This window comes from Phyllobates terribilis, unplaced genomic scaffold (assembly GCF_046119375.1).
Source record: "Phyllobates terribilis strain yellow unplaced genomic scaffold, ASM4611937v1 Scaffold_3__8_contigs__length_932513732, whole genome shotgun sequence".
Taxonomy (NCBI): domain Eukaryota; kingdom Metazoa; phylum Chordata; class Amphibia; order Anura; family Dendrobatidae; genus Phyllobates; species Phyllobates terribilis.
In genome coordinates, this window is record NW_027362763.1 from 916,189,989 (window position 1) to 916,205,178 (window position 15,190).

The 15,190-nt window shown below is 45.3% G+C and overlaps 1 protein-coding gene across 4 annotated transcripts in view; it reads left to right on the forward strand.

The window, feature by feature from the left end:
- The window catches only part of KIF26B (kinesin family member 26B), a 607,348-nt gene that overhangs the window by 583,922 nt on the left and 8,236 nt on the right, over nucleotides 1–15,190 (forward strand). For all 4 annotated transcript variants that reach the window (XM_073672795.1, XM_073672796.1, XM_073672797.1 and 1 more), the window contains one exon: nucleotides 11,694–11,896. In XM_073672795.1, the coding sequence (XP_073528896.1) occupies nucleotides 11,694–11,896 (203 nt within the window). The remainder of the gene's footprint in view (nucleotides 1–11,693; nucleotides 11,897–15,190) is intronic.

Genomic DNA, 15,190 nt, shown 5'->3' on the forward strand with positions numbered 1-15,190 from the left:
CCTAACATGTCCGCCTGCATCTTCCTCACAGACCGGCAGTTTGCCGGGGACACCCTTATCAACCCCGTCTAAGCACAATAGCCAGCCCTCGGTCCCTCAGATGTGGACAAGTAAAAGACCATTTCCTCCTAGCCATGAGAAAGCTAAGAGGTTGAATTTCACCATCTGCAAGCTCTTGGCTACAGAAATGCTGCCTTTCCGCCTGGTGGACACAGAGGATTTTCGAGACCTTATGTCCGTCGCAGTGCCCCAGTACCAGATGCCCAGTCGGCACAACTTCTCAAAGAAAGGTGTGCCTGCGCTCCACCAGCATGTCGCACACAACATCACCGCTTCTTTGAGAAACTCTGTGTGTGACAGGGTGCATTTCACCACAGACACTTGGACGAGTAGGCATGGACAGGGGCGTTACATGTCGCTGACTGGGCACTGGGTAACTATGGTGACAGCAGGACAAGGGGCTGCTGTCCAAGTCTTGCAGTCCCCACGAGTTGTGCGTCAATCCTCTTTATGTCAAAGTTCCTCCACTGCTTCTGCCTCCTCAACCTCCTCTCGGTCTTCCACCTGCACCCAAAGCCTGTCTGGTCATTCCACAAGCTTTCTAACTGCGCAGAAGGGATCCTGCACACCTCCTTACTATGCTGGCAGTAGGGCTCAACGTCATCAGGCGGTTTTTACATTGAAATGTCTGGGAAATGTGAGTCACACAGCTGAGGAGTTGTGGTCAGCTCTGGAGAACCAATTTCATGAATGGTTGTCTCCACTGGACCTGAAACCAGGGAAGGCCGTGTGCGACAATGCTGCAAACCTGGGTGCGGCCCTTCGCCGGGGCAATGTCACACACGTGCCTTGTATGGCTCACGTGTTGAACCTGGTTGTCCAGCAATTTTTAGCCCACTATCCTAGACTAGATGGCCTTCTGCAGAGGGCACGGTCGCTGTGTGCTCACTTCCGCCGTTCGCATCCCGCAGCTCAGCGACTTACATCTCTACAGAAGTCGTTGGGCCTGCCACTTCACCGGCTAAAATGCGATGTGCCTACCCGGTGGAATTCAACTCTGCACATGTTGCAGCGACTGTGGCAGCACCGACAAGCCCTGGTGCAATACGTTCTGACGTATAGCCTGGGCCAACGAGATTCAGAGGTGGGGCAAATCACGCTGGAGGAGTGGTCTCAGATCAGGGACCTATGCACCCTTCTGCACAGTTTTGAAATGGCGACGAAGATGTTTAGTGCTGACGATGCCATTATCAGCATGACTATTCCGGTGATTTACATGCTGGAGCACATGTTAAACAGAATTCGGAGTCAGGTGGTGGCACAAGAGGAGGTGGAGGAAGTAGAGGAGGAGGAGTTGTATGCGGAAGGGCTAACATCTGCAAGGTCCAGACGGTCGGCAGCACCAAGGCGGCAGGCATGTGAGGGTGGGGGAGATGGTTTTACCAGGGCGCATGGTAGCAGCCAAACTAGTGAGGAAGGTGCAGGAGCCCAGGAAGAAGTGGAGGACGAACTGATGGAAGACTCATCAGATGAGGGAGACCTTGATCACATTTCTGTTGTGCGAGGTTGGGGGGAGAGGACAGAGGAAGGAAGCATGATTGTTACCTCGCCACCAACACAACAGGGACTTGGTGCTCCTGGATGCGCAACACACATGAGTGCCTTCTTGCTGCACTACCTGCAACATGGCCCTCGAATTGTGAGAATTAGAAATAATCCTGACTACTGGGTTGCCACACTGTTAGATCCCCGGTACAAAAGTAAATTTGCAGAAATTATTCCTGCCATAGAAAGGGATGCACGCATGCAGGAGTATCAGCAGAGACTGTTGCAGAATCTTACATGTGCTTTTCCACAAAATACCAGTGGTGCACGTAGTGAATCTCACAGTTCCAACTTGCCAACCGTGGGACCGTCAAGTGTTCAGCACTCAAACCGTAACAGAACCACAGTATCTGCTGGTAACATCAATTTTGCGGAATCATTTCACCACTTTTTTAGCCCATCCTTTGCAAGGCCACAGGAGACAAGAAGTCTGACACATAGTCAACGCCTAGAGACGATGGTACAGGAGTATCTCCAAGTAAACATTGAAGCCACGACTGTGTCACTGGACCCTTGCTCTTTTTGGGCTTCCAATCTGGATAAATGGCCGGAGCTAGCCACTTACGCCTTGGAGATCTTGTCATGCCCCGCAGCCAGCGTTCTGTCTGAACGTGTGTTCAGCGCTGCTTGTGGTGTGCTGACAGATAAGCGCACGCGGCTCTCCACTGATAATGTAGACAGACTCACGTTCATAAAGATGAACAAATCATGGATCCGAAACGACTTTTCTACCCCTGTGTCATCCTGGGGAGAGTAAAAGCTTGATGATTGGTTAAAATCACCCTACCAACCGTTTTAAGCTTTCAAATTACTAATCATGTTTATCTGTATCTTGGCTGGAAAATAATTTGGGCTTTGTAGCAGTGTGCAGCACTGATCCTATTAGGCCATCTATACTAAAGCTTCACCAGATTTAAAATTAATAATAATTTTTAGCTGCATCTAGCCCGGAAAATAATTTTGGGGCTCCGAGATGCGCAAGACACATAAGTGCCTTCTTGCTGCACTACCTGCAGCATGACCCTCATATTGTCAGAATTCGAAGTAATCATGACTACTGGGTTGCCACACTCTTAGATCCCCCAAACTTTTCGATCAACCTTTTCATTTTAATAAAGACCAAAAAAATGGTCATTTTTGAAATTATAAGCATTAGCAGGTTGTTAGAAACTGAAATCAAACAGTTTTCAACTCAAAACTTTATTCTAGGTGATGTTACATTTTCACATAGGACCCCTTGTTCGAAAGGAGCTTCTGAACTCTCTCGTCCATTGAATTTGTCAGGTTTTGGATGGTTTCTGCTTCAATTGTTTTGCATGAGGACAGAATACCCTCCCAGAGCTGTTGCTTAGATGTGAACTGCCTCCCGCCATCATAGACACTCCTTTTAATGATGCTCCAAAGGTTCTGAATGGGGTAGAGGTCAGGGGAGCATGGGGGTCACACCATAAGTTTGTCCCCTTTTATGCCCATATCAGCCAGAGATGCAGATGTTTTATGTGCAGCATGAGATGGTGCATTATCATGCAGAAAAATGATCTTGCTGTGAAATACACGGTTCTTCTTCTTGAACCATGGCAGGAAGTGCTGTTTGAGAAAATCCACATACATTATGGAGTTCATCTTTAGCGCCTTCAGGGATCCTAAAGGGGCCGACAATCTCTCTCCCCATGATTCCAGCCCAAAACATTACTCCACCTCCTCCTTGTTGGCGCTGTAGCCGTGTTTGCGTGGGGTGTCCATCAACCAGCCATCCTCCACTCCATCCATCTGGACCATCGAGCGCTGCACGGCACTCATCCGTGAACAAAACAGTTTTGAAATCAGTCTTCATGTAATGTTTGGCCCACTGGAGCCGTTTCTGCTTGTGTGAAGTGGATAGAGGAGGTCGACAGGATGGCGTATGCACAGCTGCAAACCTCTGAAGGACCCTGCATCTTGTTGTTCGGGGGACGTTGGAGGCACAAGCAGCTTCAAAAACTTGTCTGCTGCTATGACAAGGCTTTTTTGCCGCTGCTCTTTCAACCTGACGTAATTGCCTGTAGGAAAGAGTCCTCAATTTGCCCTTATCAGCACGCACACGTGTGTACTGTGAATCAGCTACATACTTCTTGATTGCCAAGACACTTCATCCTGATCATCGCACAATGTTGATTGTAGTCATGCCTTGACCTAAACACTCCACAATTTGTTGCTTCTCAGCAGCCAACACATCCTTTTTCTTTCCCATTTTGGCAGAAAATGTAGGCTGCTTAATAATGTGAGACAGCCTTGTTAAGTAGTCTTGCCTTTCATTGGACACACCTGCCAAACTAATTAGCACAGGTGTCTGCAATTGCTTACAGTGATATAAAGAGCCCTGACACACATCACCATCAATGAGTTTAACTGACAAACAAACAAATTCTTCCCTTATCACTCCTAAACACTTTTTGCATAATAATTTGGAACGCAGTGTACATGTGCTTTTCCACAAAACACCAGTGGTTCACGTAGTGAATCTTACAGTTCTAACTTGCCAACCGTGGTCTGTATGGAGTTGTTCAATAAAGGGCCCAAAATTAAGATAACATAGATGGGAGAGGTCTCTATGAATAGGAATTCCTAAGTATTTGATACCCTGTGAGGGCCAGGCAAAGGGAAAGTTGGACTGGATGGAATCCTATATGGATTTGGGGAGGGAGACATCGAGGGCCTCAGACTTCGCTGCATTGATTTTAAAATTTGACCATGTAACAAAGTGATCTATTTCAGCCATAACAGCATGGATGGATATATGTGATTGAGTGATATATACTAGGACATCATCAGCAAATAGAGAGCACTTGTACTCGGTGCCTCCCACCTCAATCCACCTAATATTGGGGTTATGGCGAATTGATGAGAGCAGGTGCTCCGTCACTAGGATGTATAAGAGAGGGGACAGAGGACATCCCTGCCTTGTCCCATTGGTGATTGTGAAAGGTGATGAAAATGTTCTGATGCACCCCCTGGGCCTTGGGACACCCGGAGCCGGACCCTTTTTGGTGGATGCTGGTGGTTGTAGTCTTCGTGGCGGCGACCCGGTTCCGTGGCTCAGGGTGGTCAAACCAGTGGCGGAACTATTTATGTGGTTTTGATGTTTAAATGTCCGACTACGCCACCCGTGTATTGCGGTCAGAGTGAACCGCCGCTGCAGGGCAGACCGCTGAGGCTGGTGTTGTGGGTGCAGCAGAGCGTAGCATAACTCCCCACGGGAGGAGTATAGCCTCAGGGCAGTGTATGCGGAGGATGGGGGTGATGGTGCAGGGCAGCAGCAGTAACGACACGGAGTCAGTGATGCAGTCCAGGGCCTTTACTCACAGTTCTTATTATCCAGACCACGTCTGCAGGTAACGGCTGCCCACGTCGTACTGTGCTCACCAGGTGAGGGGCTCAGACAACTCCCAGATAACTTTGGAGCGCTTCACAGGACCCCCTTTGTGTGTCCTTTGTCTGGCCTTTCTTACCAACCCTTCTGTCCGGCTGCCTCGGGCCTCCTCTTGGTAAACTTGGCGCCAGTTTCCCTGACCCTATGTGGTGCCTTCCTAGCGGGTGTAGCGAGGGGCTGCGCCACATAAAATGTCACAGCCTCCGGTTTGTAGCTGAGGGTCGTTTCCTGCCTCCACTAGTTTCGGGGACCGGTCTCCCCCTTTGGCCTGACCCCTCCACGCAGGTGGATTCGGGCGTGCGGTGGCGACTCGCCCGTCCGCACCCCTGGGATCCCTTCATTCCTCGTTCCTGGAGCCTTCTCCGCTCCTCTTCCTTCCTTCTCCCTCTTCCAGGCCTGGGCCTCTGTTACTAGGCCCGCCTCCGGAGCAGAGCTCATGCAGAGCCCCTGCTCCCTGCCACTTCTGCTCAGACTTCTCTGCACTGAACTAAGATGGTGCCCACCTTTTATACTCCCTTCTCAATGCACCCAGGAAGCTGCTCCTGCACTACAGGGTTCCCCTTCCTCAGTGTTCCCTCCCCCCACTCCAGCCAGGGACAGGGACTGTCGTGCCCATCTCAGAGGCATATTGGTCGCCCTGCCCCACGGCAATGTGTTGTAATGCATGCAGGTGTCGGGTCCTGATCCACACTCCATCCTTACCTGAGAGTGAGATATCACACCTCTGGGTGAGGTGCAATACCTCTGTAGCAACCGAGCCCTCAGGGTGCTACAGTTCCATTTATCTTCAGCCTAGGTGACGTATTGTGATACAGGGCCGTGATTTTGGCTATAAAAGGGTCCCCTAGACCCCTACCCCAAGCTTTTTAAGAGAATCATATATGGCGTGCCAGGAGACTCTATGGAATGCTTTCTCAGCATCCAACGAGAGTATCTAATTACAAATTTTTAACTGCATCTAGCCCAGGAAATACTTTGTGCCTAGTAGCAGTGTCTGCTAGTCAGCGGATTATCCCGGCTGTTAAGCAAGCTACACCACCTGTAGTTTAGACACTTAATTTTTTCAAAGGAAATGCTTCGGGACCATGGGATACTCAGTGAAGAGCATCAGGAGGCACCCCAAGGCATAGGGGCTGGGACTGGCAGTAGGATGCCTTGCGGTGGACAGCCGAGCTCGATCCTTATAAAAGCTTTTTAACTGCAGCAGCTTTAGTGGACGCTACTGGAGCTGGAATTACACGGCTGCTGGCATGAGACTTGCCCTCCAATAGATCCTTGTAAATGGATTTAAAGTGTATTCATTCAAATTAGAGAGACAATTTAAATTAAAAAGCTTAGAGCTGCCTCCACCACAGGGGGGCTCGCTCGACCCACCAGCGGACAGGCACCAGTATTGGGAGAGGGGGGCTGGCCATCAGGGTTCACCGCGGCTCTGGCACAAACCCGGCGACACGGAGGTGGCACAGGCAGGAGCGGACTGGCCGTGTCGGCTTCTCACTTTTTGGATTTTAGAAGGGCATGACATGCCTATATCTGTGTCTCCCCCTCCTTTTACTCCTCCACCTCTTTTATTTTCGCATGACTATATGTACTTGTCACTTTTCCATGTGTTAGTTATGTCTTCTGAGCAGTTTGTCAGCTTTTGGACACCTTTGAAGGTGTTTTCTATGTGTTTCTATGTGTTTTTGTTTGCCTGCCATTGGTTTTAACGGTGTTCGAAGGTGTTCGACGAACAGTTCGACGAACAGTTCGGCGAACACACGGGTGTTCGACGAACCGAACCGAACTCGAACACTACGGGGGTGGCTCAACACTAATCCCGACCCGCAGCGCCGCTCCCCGGTCCTCCCTTGACACCCTAGCCGCTGATGTCCCCACAGTATCCGCATGGTGTTACAAAGATCCGGACATTTGTGTTAAAAATGCCCGCGACCAATCACAGATTTGGGCGCCAAATTTAAATATCAGCCGCGACCAATCACCGATTTGGGCGCCAAATTTAAATATCGGCCGCAACCAATCACCAATCTTGGCTCCACATTTAAACACCGCTGTGCTGATTGGTCGCCGACGCTGGGCGCGACCAATCACCGATTTTGGCGCCACATTTAAATAGCGTCCGCGACCAATCAGTACAGCGGTGTTTAAATGTGGAGCCAAGATGGGTGATTGGTCGCGGAGGATATTTAAATTTGGCGCCCAAATCGGTGATTGGTCGCGGCTGATATTTAAATTTGGCGCCCAAATCGGTGATTGGTCGCGGGCAGCGCCAGCGACCAATCAGCGATTTTTAACACAAATGTCCGGACCTTTGTAACACCATGCTTATACTGTGGGGACATCAGCGGCTAGGGTGTGAAGGGAGGACCGGGGAGCGGCGCTGCGGGTCGGGATACTTCTGCTGCGAGCGCCCGCTCATGTCCCGGGTTCTCGCAGCGGAAGTATCCGCACAGGCAGCGCCGCTGACATCCATGCGGCTAGGGTGTGAAGGGAGGACCGGGGAGCGGCGCTGACATCCAATTGGTCGCGGCCGCTATTTAAATGTACGGCACAAATCGGTGATTGGTCGCCGTCTTGACCGCGACCAATCACTGATCTTGCCGCCAAAGTTAAACACTACTGTGCTGATTGGTCGCGGACGCTGCCCGCGACCAATCACAGATTTGTGCGCCAAATTTAAATATCGGCCGCGACCAATCACCGATCTTGGATCCACATTTAAACAACGCTGTGCTGATTGGTCGCGGCCGATATTTAAATGTGGCGCCCAAATCGGTGATTGGTCGCGGTCTTGGCGCGCGACCAATCACTGATCTTGCCGCCAAAGTTAAACACTACCGTGCTGATTGGTCGCGGACGCTGCCCGCGACCAATCACCGATTTGTGCGCCAAATTTAAATATCAGCCTCATGCACGTCACTGACAGCGTGGGAAAATTCTCACGCTGAAGCGCTGAGTGCAGGAGAATTTTCCCACGCTGTCAGTGACGTGCATGAGATGCGCCGAGTTCATTGGACATGAACTCGGCTCATCTTTATGCCGTCACAGAGAGACACTGAGGAGCGCAAGCATGCCTGCGCTTCCCAGTGTCTGCGGGATGACAGGCTGGATGGCAGCGTTCTGCAGCGGTCCAGCCTGTCATCTCGATGTAGCAGAGCTGGACCGGTCCTGGGAACCATGGAAAGGTAAGGATGATGTTGCTTTATTATTTTTCTTTTATTGCAGGAGATCGTTGGCTTCAGCTGGAATGGGCGTGATTGTAAGTATAGTTTAATTTAGAACAATAAAGAATTGTGTGTTTATTTCAATTAAAGGACTTTATTCTGGGTGTTTGTGTTTTCTTTTAACTTTGACTATGGGGTTAGTAATGGGGGTGTCTTATAGATGCCTCTCCATTACTAACCTGGGCTTGATGTCAGCTGGCATTATAAGCTGACATCAACCCCAGCCCTATTACCCCAACTGCCACCGCTACAGGGCAGTGGGAAGAGCGAGGCTAAGTGCCAGAGTTGGCGCATCCTATGGATGCGCCATTTCTGGGGCGGCTGACGGCTGGTGTTTCTAGCCTGGGAGGGGGCCAATATTCATGGTACCCTTCCTGGGCTATTAATATCAGCCCCCAGCTGTCTGCCTAGCCTTTGCTAGCTATTAAAATAGGGGGGACCCCACGTCATTTTTTTGGGGGGGTCCCCCATTTTAATAGCTAGTAAAGGCTAGGCATTCAGCTGGGGGCTGATATTAGTAGCCTGGGAAGCTCCGTGGGTATTACCCCTTCCCAGGCTTCAAACATCTGCCCCAGCCGTCTGCTTAACCTCCGCTAGAGACTAAAATTACGGGGAGCCCCACGCCAATTTTTTTTTTAATAAATCCTTTATTTTAACACTAAATGACAAGTACAGTAATCAACACTGTCACTGTACTTCATATATATGTGACTGACATGTTTCTATCTATCTAATCTATGTGTGATGCTCTATCTTTCTGTTCTAAATTGTCGGGTACAGATGCTGAATTGCCGGCCGGCTTTCTTAAAGAGACGGTGCATGAAAACACTATTATTTTTTTAAATAAATCCTTTACACTAAATGACAAGTACAGTAACCAACACTGTCACTGTGCTTCTTATATGTGTGACTGACATGTTTCTATCTATCTAATCTATGTGTGAGGCTCTATTCCTTCTTGTCTAAATTGTCAGTTACCGGTGTATGCCGCTGCTGAATTGCCGGCCGGCTTTTTTAAAGAGAGCGTCTTCTGAGCAGTTTGTCAGCTTTTGGACACCTTTGAAGGTGTTTTCTATGTGTTTCTATGTGTTTTTGTTTGCCTGCCATTGGTTTTAACGGTGTTCGACGGTGTTCTAAGGTGTTCGACGAACAGTTCGACGAACAGTTCCTCGAACATCCCGGTGTTCGACGAACCGAACCGAACCCGAACACTACAGGGGTGGCTCAACACTACCCAGGACCCCAGCACTGCAAAGCAACAGTGTTAAGCACTGAGCCACCATGCTGCTTTTGGCTCAGAGTCTAGCCATCCCATTTGCTGTAGGATCTGGATGGTATACATATAAATGCTGTGCACACAGTCGAGGCTGTCGTATGAGTAGGTTGGCTTTTCCACTCTTCCCATGAAGCTTTTGGTGGAAGTCCCAACTCCTATTAGTCCATATTGGCTCTTGATATGTTACCACTGCTTTTACATGGGGATACACAGCAGAAAAGGGAAGATGAGGTCTCAAAGAAGGAACGACCAAGCTGGAAAACACTAAAAATGCTTTTGATAGTAAGAGCAAGACCACCCAGTATTCAGAAGTGATAACAAAAGTACAGAAAAGGAGACATGAAGTATCACAACACCGATTTCCTTTTCCGAGAAGTTAAAGATATTAAAATTGAGATTTCATAGGTTTTTATGGGCATGAAGAAAGAATGCAGTTTTCCATCAGCTCCGAAGTAAAATGCCACATCTCATCCTGGAATAATGCTTTTCTATCTTCTTTGCAGACTAACTTGCTCTTGTCAGCAGTTCTGCTCTGTATAATGTCAATTGTCATTAGATTAATAAGAATAAAATGAACATTCATAGGTTTCTGGCTCAGACGGTAATTTATGTTAGACTCACTACATGTAACAGTCGGTGGCAGCTCATGTTACTGCTCTCCATGTGAAGACAAGCTCCATCCTGTTGTGTGGCTGTACAACAAACACTATTGCTTTGTTACCTGTGTCTTTCCTGCTAAGCTGATCAATTGTTTGTCATATGAACCACAAACACCGGGGAGTGATGAATGGAATCTAAATGGAATTTACAAATGGGAGAATGCTTCCATCTTTCAGCTGAGTAATGCTGATCGTGTCAGTCATGGTGTCATAAAAAATACCCAAGGCGCCTTTCTGCTTAGTGAAACCACAAGAAAGGTGTCCTTATCTAGCTGCGTCTTGCTTTCTCAGGCAGAATAATGTTTGTAGAATTTAGACGTGGGGGATATTTTTGCCAGATTGCAAAAAAAATAAAATGAAACATTTATTTTTTTCAGTATCACAAATTCCATCATGTTGCTTGTTTAATAGTCATTGTTAATTATTCTAATGTGAATCTGTCACCTGTATACATTAATAAATAGATCACTCAGACCTGATGACACTGGTGTACTTACTTGAAACATCTATGTCAGAATAGCTGTATATTAAGATGAGCATTTATTGAGCCCAAATATAGAGACAAATAGCACATGAGTCCGAGTGTAATCAGTCTCCACTCACTGAGTCTGAGTGACAGCTGCAGTTTGTACTGAGCAGTGTGAGACCTCAGCAGCACGAGTGGCACTGGAGAACTGTCAATCTAGAAGGGCGGAGATAGAGTTGAACTTTCATAAAGAATTCTATACCTATTCTGGCCTGGCTTTTCAAAGCAATTTGTCAATTTGTCATCTATTTAATAATGTGTGCTATTTCTCTTGTGAAATCTGGTGACAGATCCGCTTTAATCTCTACCTTTTCTGAACTAAGAAAAATAAATACTAGCTCAAGTCATTACTATTACATAGCTGATATTGTTAGAGTTCCAGTATTTATGGGCCCTATAATTTGGACATTATAAATTATGCAGATCATAGATTTTTTTTATGCTAAATTTCTCATTACAATTTGCTAAATATTATATGCTAGGTGGTACCTAGTTGTCATATAACTGCCAAGTGAAGACCTTGTCTCAATGGGAGAAAAACATAAGAAAATTACTTTGTAATTTGTAATGTGAATGGCCACCTTGAGAGTTAAAATTATTGTTAATGAACCCGGAAGTTGCCATGTTCCTTATTGATACTGTACTTTAATCAGATACCCACAATGCTTTTGTGCACAATATTATGCCAATTATTCCATAGGAAGAGCTTCTATATTAATTGACAAATAAAAGCACTGCTTATGTATATTAATGAAAAGTAATAATTATAAATGTATTAAAGTTGGAAATGTACAACGTACAGCAGCTACAGCTATGCACAATTGATCCAATTCAAATACAATTAATTTTTACTTCTAAATAATGAATTTAATAAGAATAAAATAAAAGCCAACAGAAAGCCGTGTTCTGGGTTTACACAAGATTTCTGAGTTATAATGGTATTAATGCTTATTTTTTCTGAACATTTTCAGTAACTGAACTTTCTCCTAATTAGGATCACAAAGGCGCCGGCTTATTCCAACTTTATCACTTGATGCAACTTCTCCTGTAAGGAAACCAGCCAACAGCCCAGGAGTACGCTGGGTGGACGGCCCATTGCGTAATGGACAGCGAGGCTTGGGAGAGCCGTTTGAAATAAAAGTTTATGAAATAGATGATGTGGAAAGGCTTCAACGCCGCCGCAGTGAGGACGGCAAGGTAGACTGTTTCGCACTGACTTCTTGAACAAGCTATTTCATTAATCATATAATTGTAACCACTAAGTGCTCACAGATCCACCTATTCCTCAAGTCCAACCACTCCTCAAGACATCAACAATAAGCGTTATATTCCAGCATTCTAATTCACAACATGATATCCAAGTCACCATTGCAAACTTGCTTAGATAAAGAGTAACTGTTGTTTTCATTTTTAGTTCATAAATCAGTAGTACACTTGAAAATAAGAAACTTTGTAATATATCTTATCAGAAAAATCTTCTTTCTTTGTCAAAATTGATCAATTATTAGCAAAGTTCTCAATTCTGAGGTAAAATCTGTATTCAGTGAAGACAGACTTTCCCATTACTGAGACAGGAGATGGCAGCTGATACAGATACAATACTATTAGTACCAACACATGAGAGCAAAATAATGTCTGAAAAAAATTGTGACTAAAGACACACCTCTTATCAAGAATACCACCAAAAAGAACAAAATAGGTGCATATTGTCTCTTAAAATGCAATGTTTATTAAACTTAGAAGATTAAAAAATCACATACATATAATAACAGATTAACCCAGTGGAGGACCACATGAAGTATAATAAATATTCTATCACCCTAGCTATATTGTTTACATTTAACATCTAAATAATATATGAACAGTGCTGATGTATATCAGTCAAATTAGAGCCCTAATGGCTTGAACAAATGTTTTAAAAATGAAAGCTGAGCACTTACATTTCAAACAGGCTAGTGTGGCATGTGGTCATGGTGCCCCAATGCGCGTTTCACCCTCGCTTCTTCAGGGGGCGTGTCAGAAAAGGAGCAAGAAGGTGGGTATATAAAGGTAAATGTGTAGATTAATTAACCAATGGTAACTCACAAATTATTGTATTCATATCTGCTAAGCCAATCAAAAAGGCTGTGATTGAGATGCCATCCCACGCCAGCAAATCCCCTATGTGTTGCGAAAGTCCAACGAAACAGCCTATAAAAAGGTCTATAGCTCAAATGTCAAGCATACAACCCTAATTGATGTGTCACTTCGATGACAGTCTATCATCCATTCTGGGTCTAATGTATGTAACTGTGCAGCCTATCCCGAGTGATGTGCTTTAATGCTAAGGAACACCTCCTATCCACCCATTGGAGACTCGCGCGCTGTGACATACCGACCTTGCCCAATGAGAATCCATATAGGCTGCGCATGCGACTCACCCGGCTAGGATCCTTCGCCCACCGAGACTGCTATCAGAGCGTGTGGCATCGCCCAGGAACTGTTTCCAAGGAGATGCAAGCACACACCGATAGCATCGCCCGGCAGAGAGGAAGATCACAGAAGGAACAGTCCACGCATGCGCTCATGGAGACCTCATGTTGGTTAGCAATTTACTGAAGGAAGACTCAGGAACCGTCCCAATGGATGCGTGTAATCTGAAACAAGCCTTCCCCATATGACTGAACATATTTTCTTGTCTGTTTTTCACATGCATTTCATGCAGTCCTCCATTGCTTACTCTGTTATTATATGTATTTGATTTTTTAATCTCATAAGTTTAATAATAATTGCATTTCAAGAGGCTATATGCACCTCTTGTGTTCTTTTTGGGAATACAATTCTATGTAGACGGAAGGAAGAAGGGGCTACAGGCAGATCTCCACTCTCCTCCTCCCCCTCCTATCTAGATGGGAAAGTCTGCACTGAATACAGATTTTACCTCAGAATTGAGAATTTGGATAATGACTGATCAATTTTGGCAGAAAAAGAAGCAAGTTTTTTTGATAAAATATATTACAAAGTCAATTATTTTCATGTGCGCTACTCATTTATGAAATAAAAATTAAAACGACGGTTACACTTTAAATAAAAAACGAGCCATCAAGTTTATGAATGTCTTTATTTGACCAGAAATAGTCTTTTTTAATATGACATGCAGTCTCTTGGTTATTAACTTCGCCTCCCCTTGATTCATCTTTGCCTAGCACCCGAAACGTTGCTTGTGTCACTCTGAAAACTGTTTGTGCTGTATTATTGTTTTTGCTGCTTCAAACCTTATCTGTGGCATGTTAACTTTATGGATGTTGGAGAACCGCTATAAAAAGATGAATAAATGAGAGAGAACACATGTCAAATGAAAAAAGAAGAGTGCAGACTATCTCAAGTCTTATAAAGATATTCCTTAAGTTGATGGCATGTTATGGATTTAACTAAGCAAGTTTACAGTGGTGACTGACAAATAATAAATGAAGGCTTGAATTGAAGAATATGGTGTCGTGTGAATTGGAGTGCTGGGATATTGAATTTACAAATGATTTCGTTGACATATAAAAACCTTTTTTTCTCAACGAAAGTCTATATTTGTGGCATTAGTGATAACATCATGTTTTTGCAGAGTTTAATCACTTTCAAAGTAAAATAAAGTCTTCTATGGTGGAAAAGTTTAGCTCGAGCCCCCCAACTGCCCTTTACCCCTATCCCAGCAGCAAATATTGATTATATAACACTTATACCAGAAGAATTGATTATGGTATAGCTAAATTCAATGACTTACAGGAGACATCTTGTCTGATTTGAATATTTCACTTCATCTTTTCTTCTTCATCCAAACCCTGACTACCATAAAGAATTTGTCCAGTCATAATTCATCTCTGCACACAAACTCCCCATCTGGATCCTACCTGCAATGTTTATCTCAATGTCCCTCTGCACAGTACCTGTGCCCTCTTCTATGCCTCCCAAAGTATTAATTCTCATAGTAATAGTAATAATTCCCTCAATGTGCCCATCACAAAATAATGTCTTCTGTGTCCTCACAAATTATTAGTACCTCCTGTCGGCCCCAAAGTAAAAGTAATAGTGGTTCCTCTTTGCCCCTTAAAGTAATAGCATCCCACTATGCCTCACAAAGTGATAGCTGTCACTGTACTCCCAAGTAATGAAGACCCCTCTTTGCCCCACAAAGTCCCTCCGAGTTCTGTAAAGTATCCATGCCCTCAGTGCCCCATTTTCTCTTCAGCATAAACACTTCCCCAACTCAACTCAGGTAAATCCACTGCTTTGCATGTATCATAAGATAAACCATAGCAGATCCAAATATGAACAACTAAGATTGGAAGTAAGACGATAGTAACAAAATATTATCTAAATACGGCAAAGCTAAATATTACAATGAAGAACAGTAGGATATTTGATGGTCAGTAGTATTGGAGGGACATTTATATCAACATTCCTTATTGATAATAGACCTGTCTGCCATATCCCTCAGCCAATCAGATCCCTCTTGGGGTG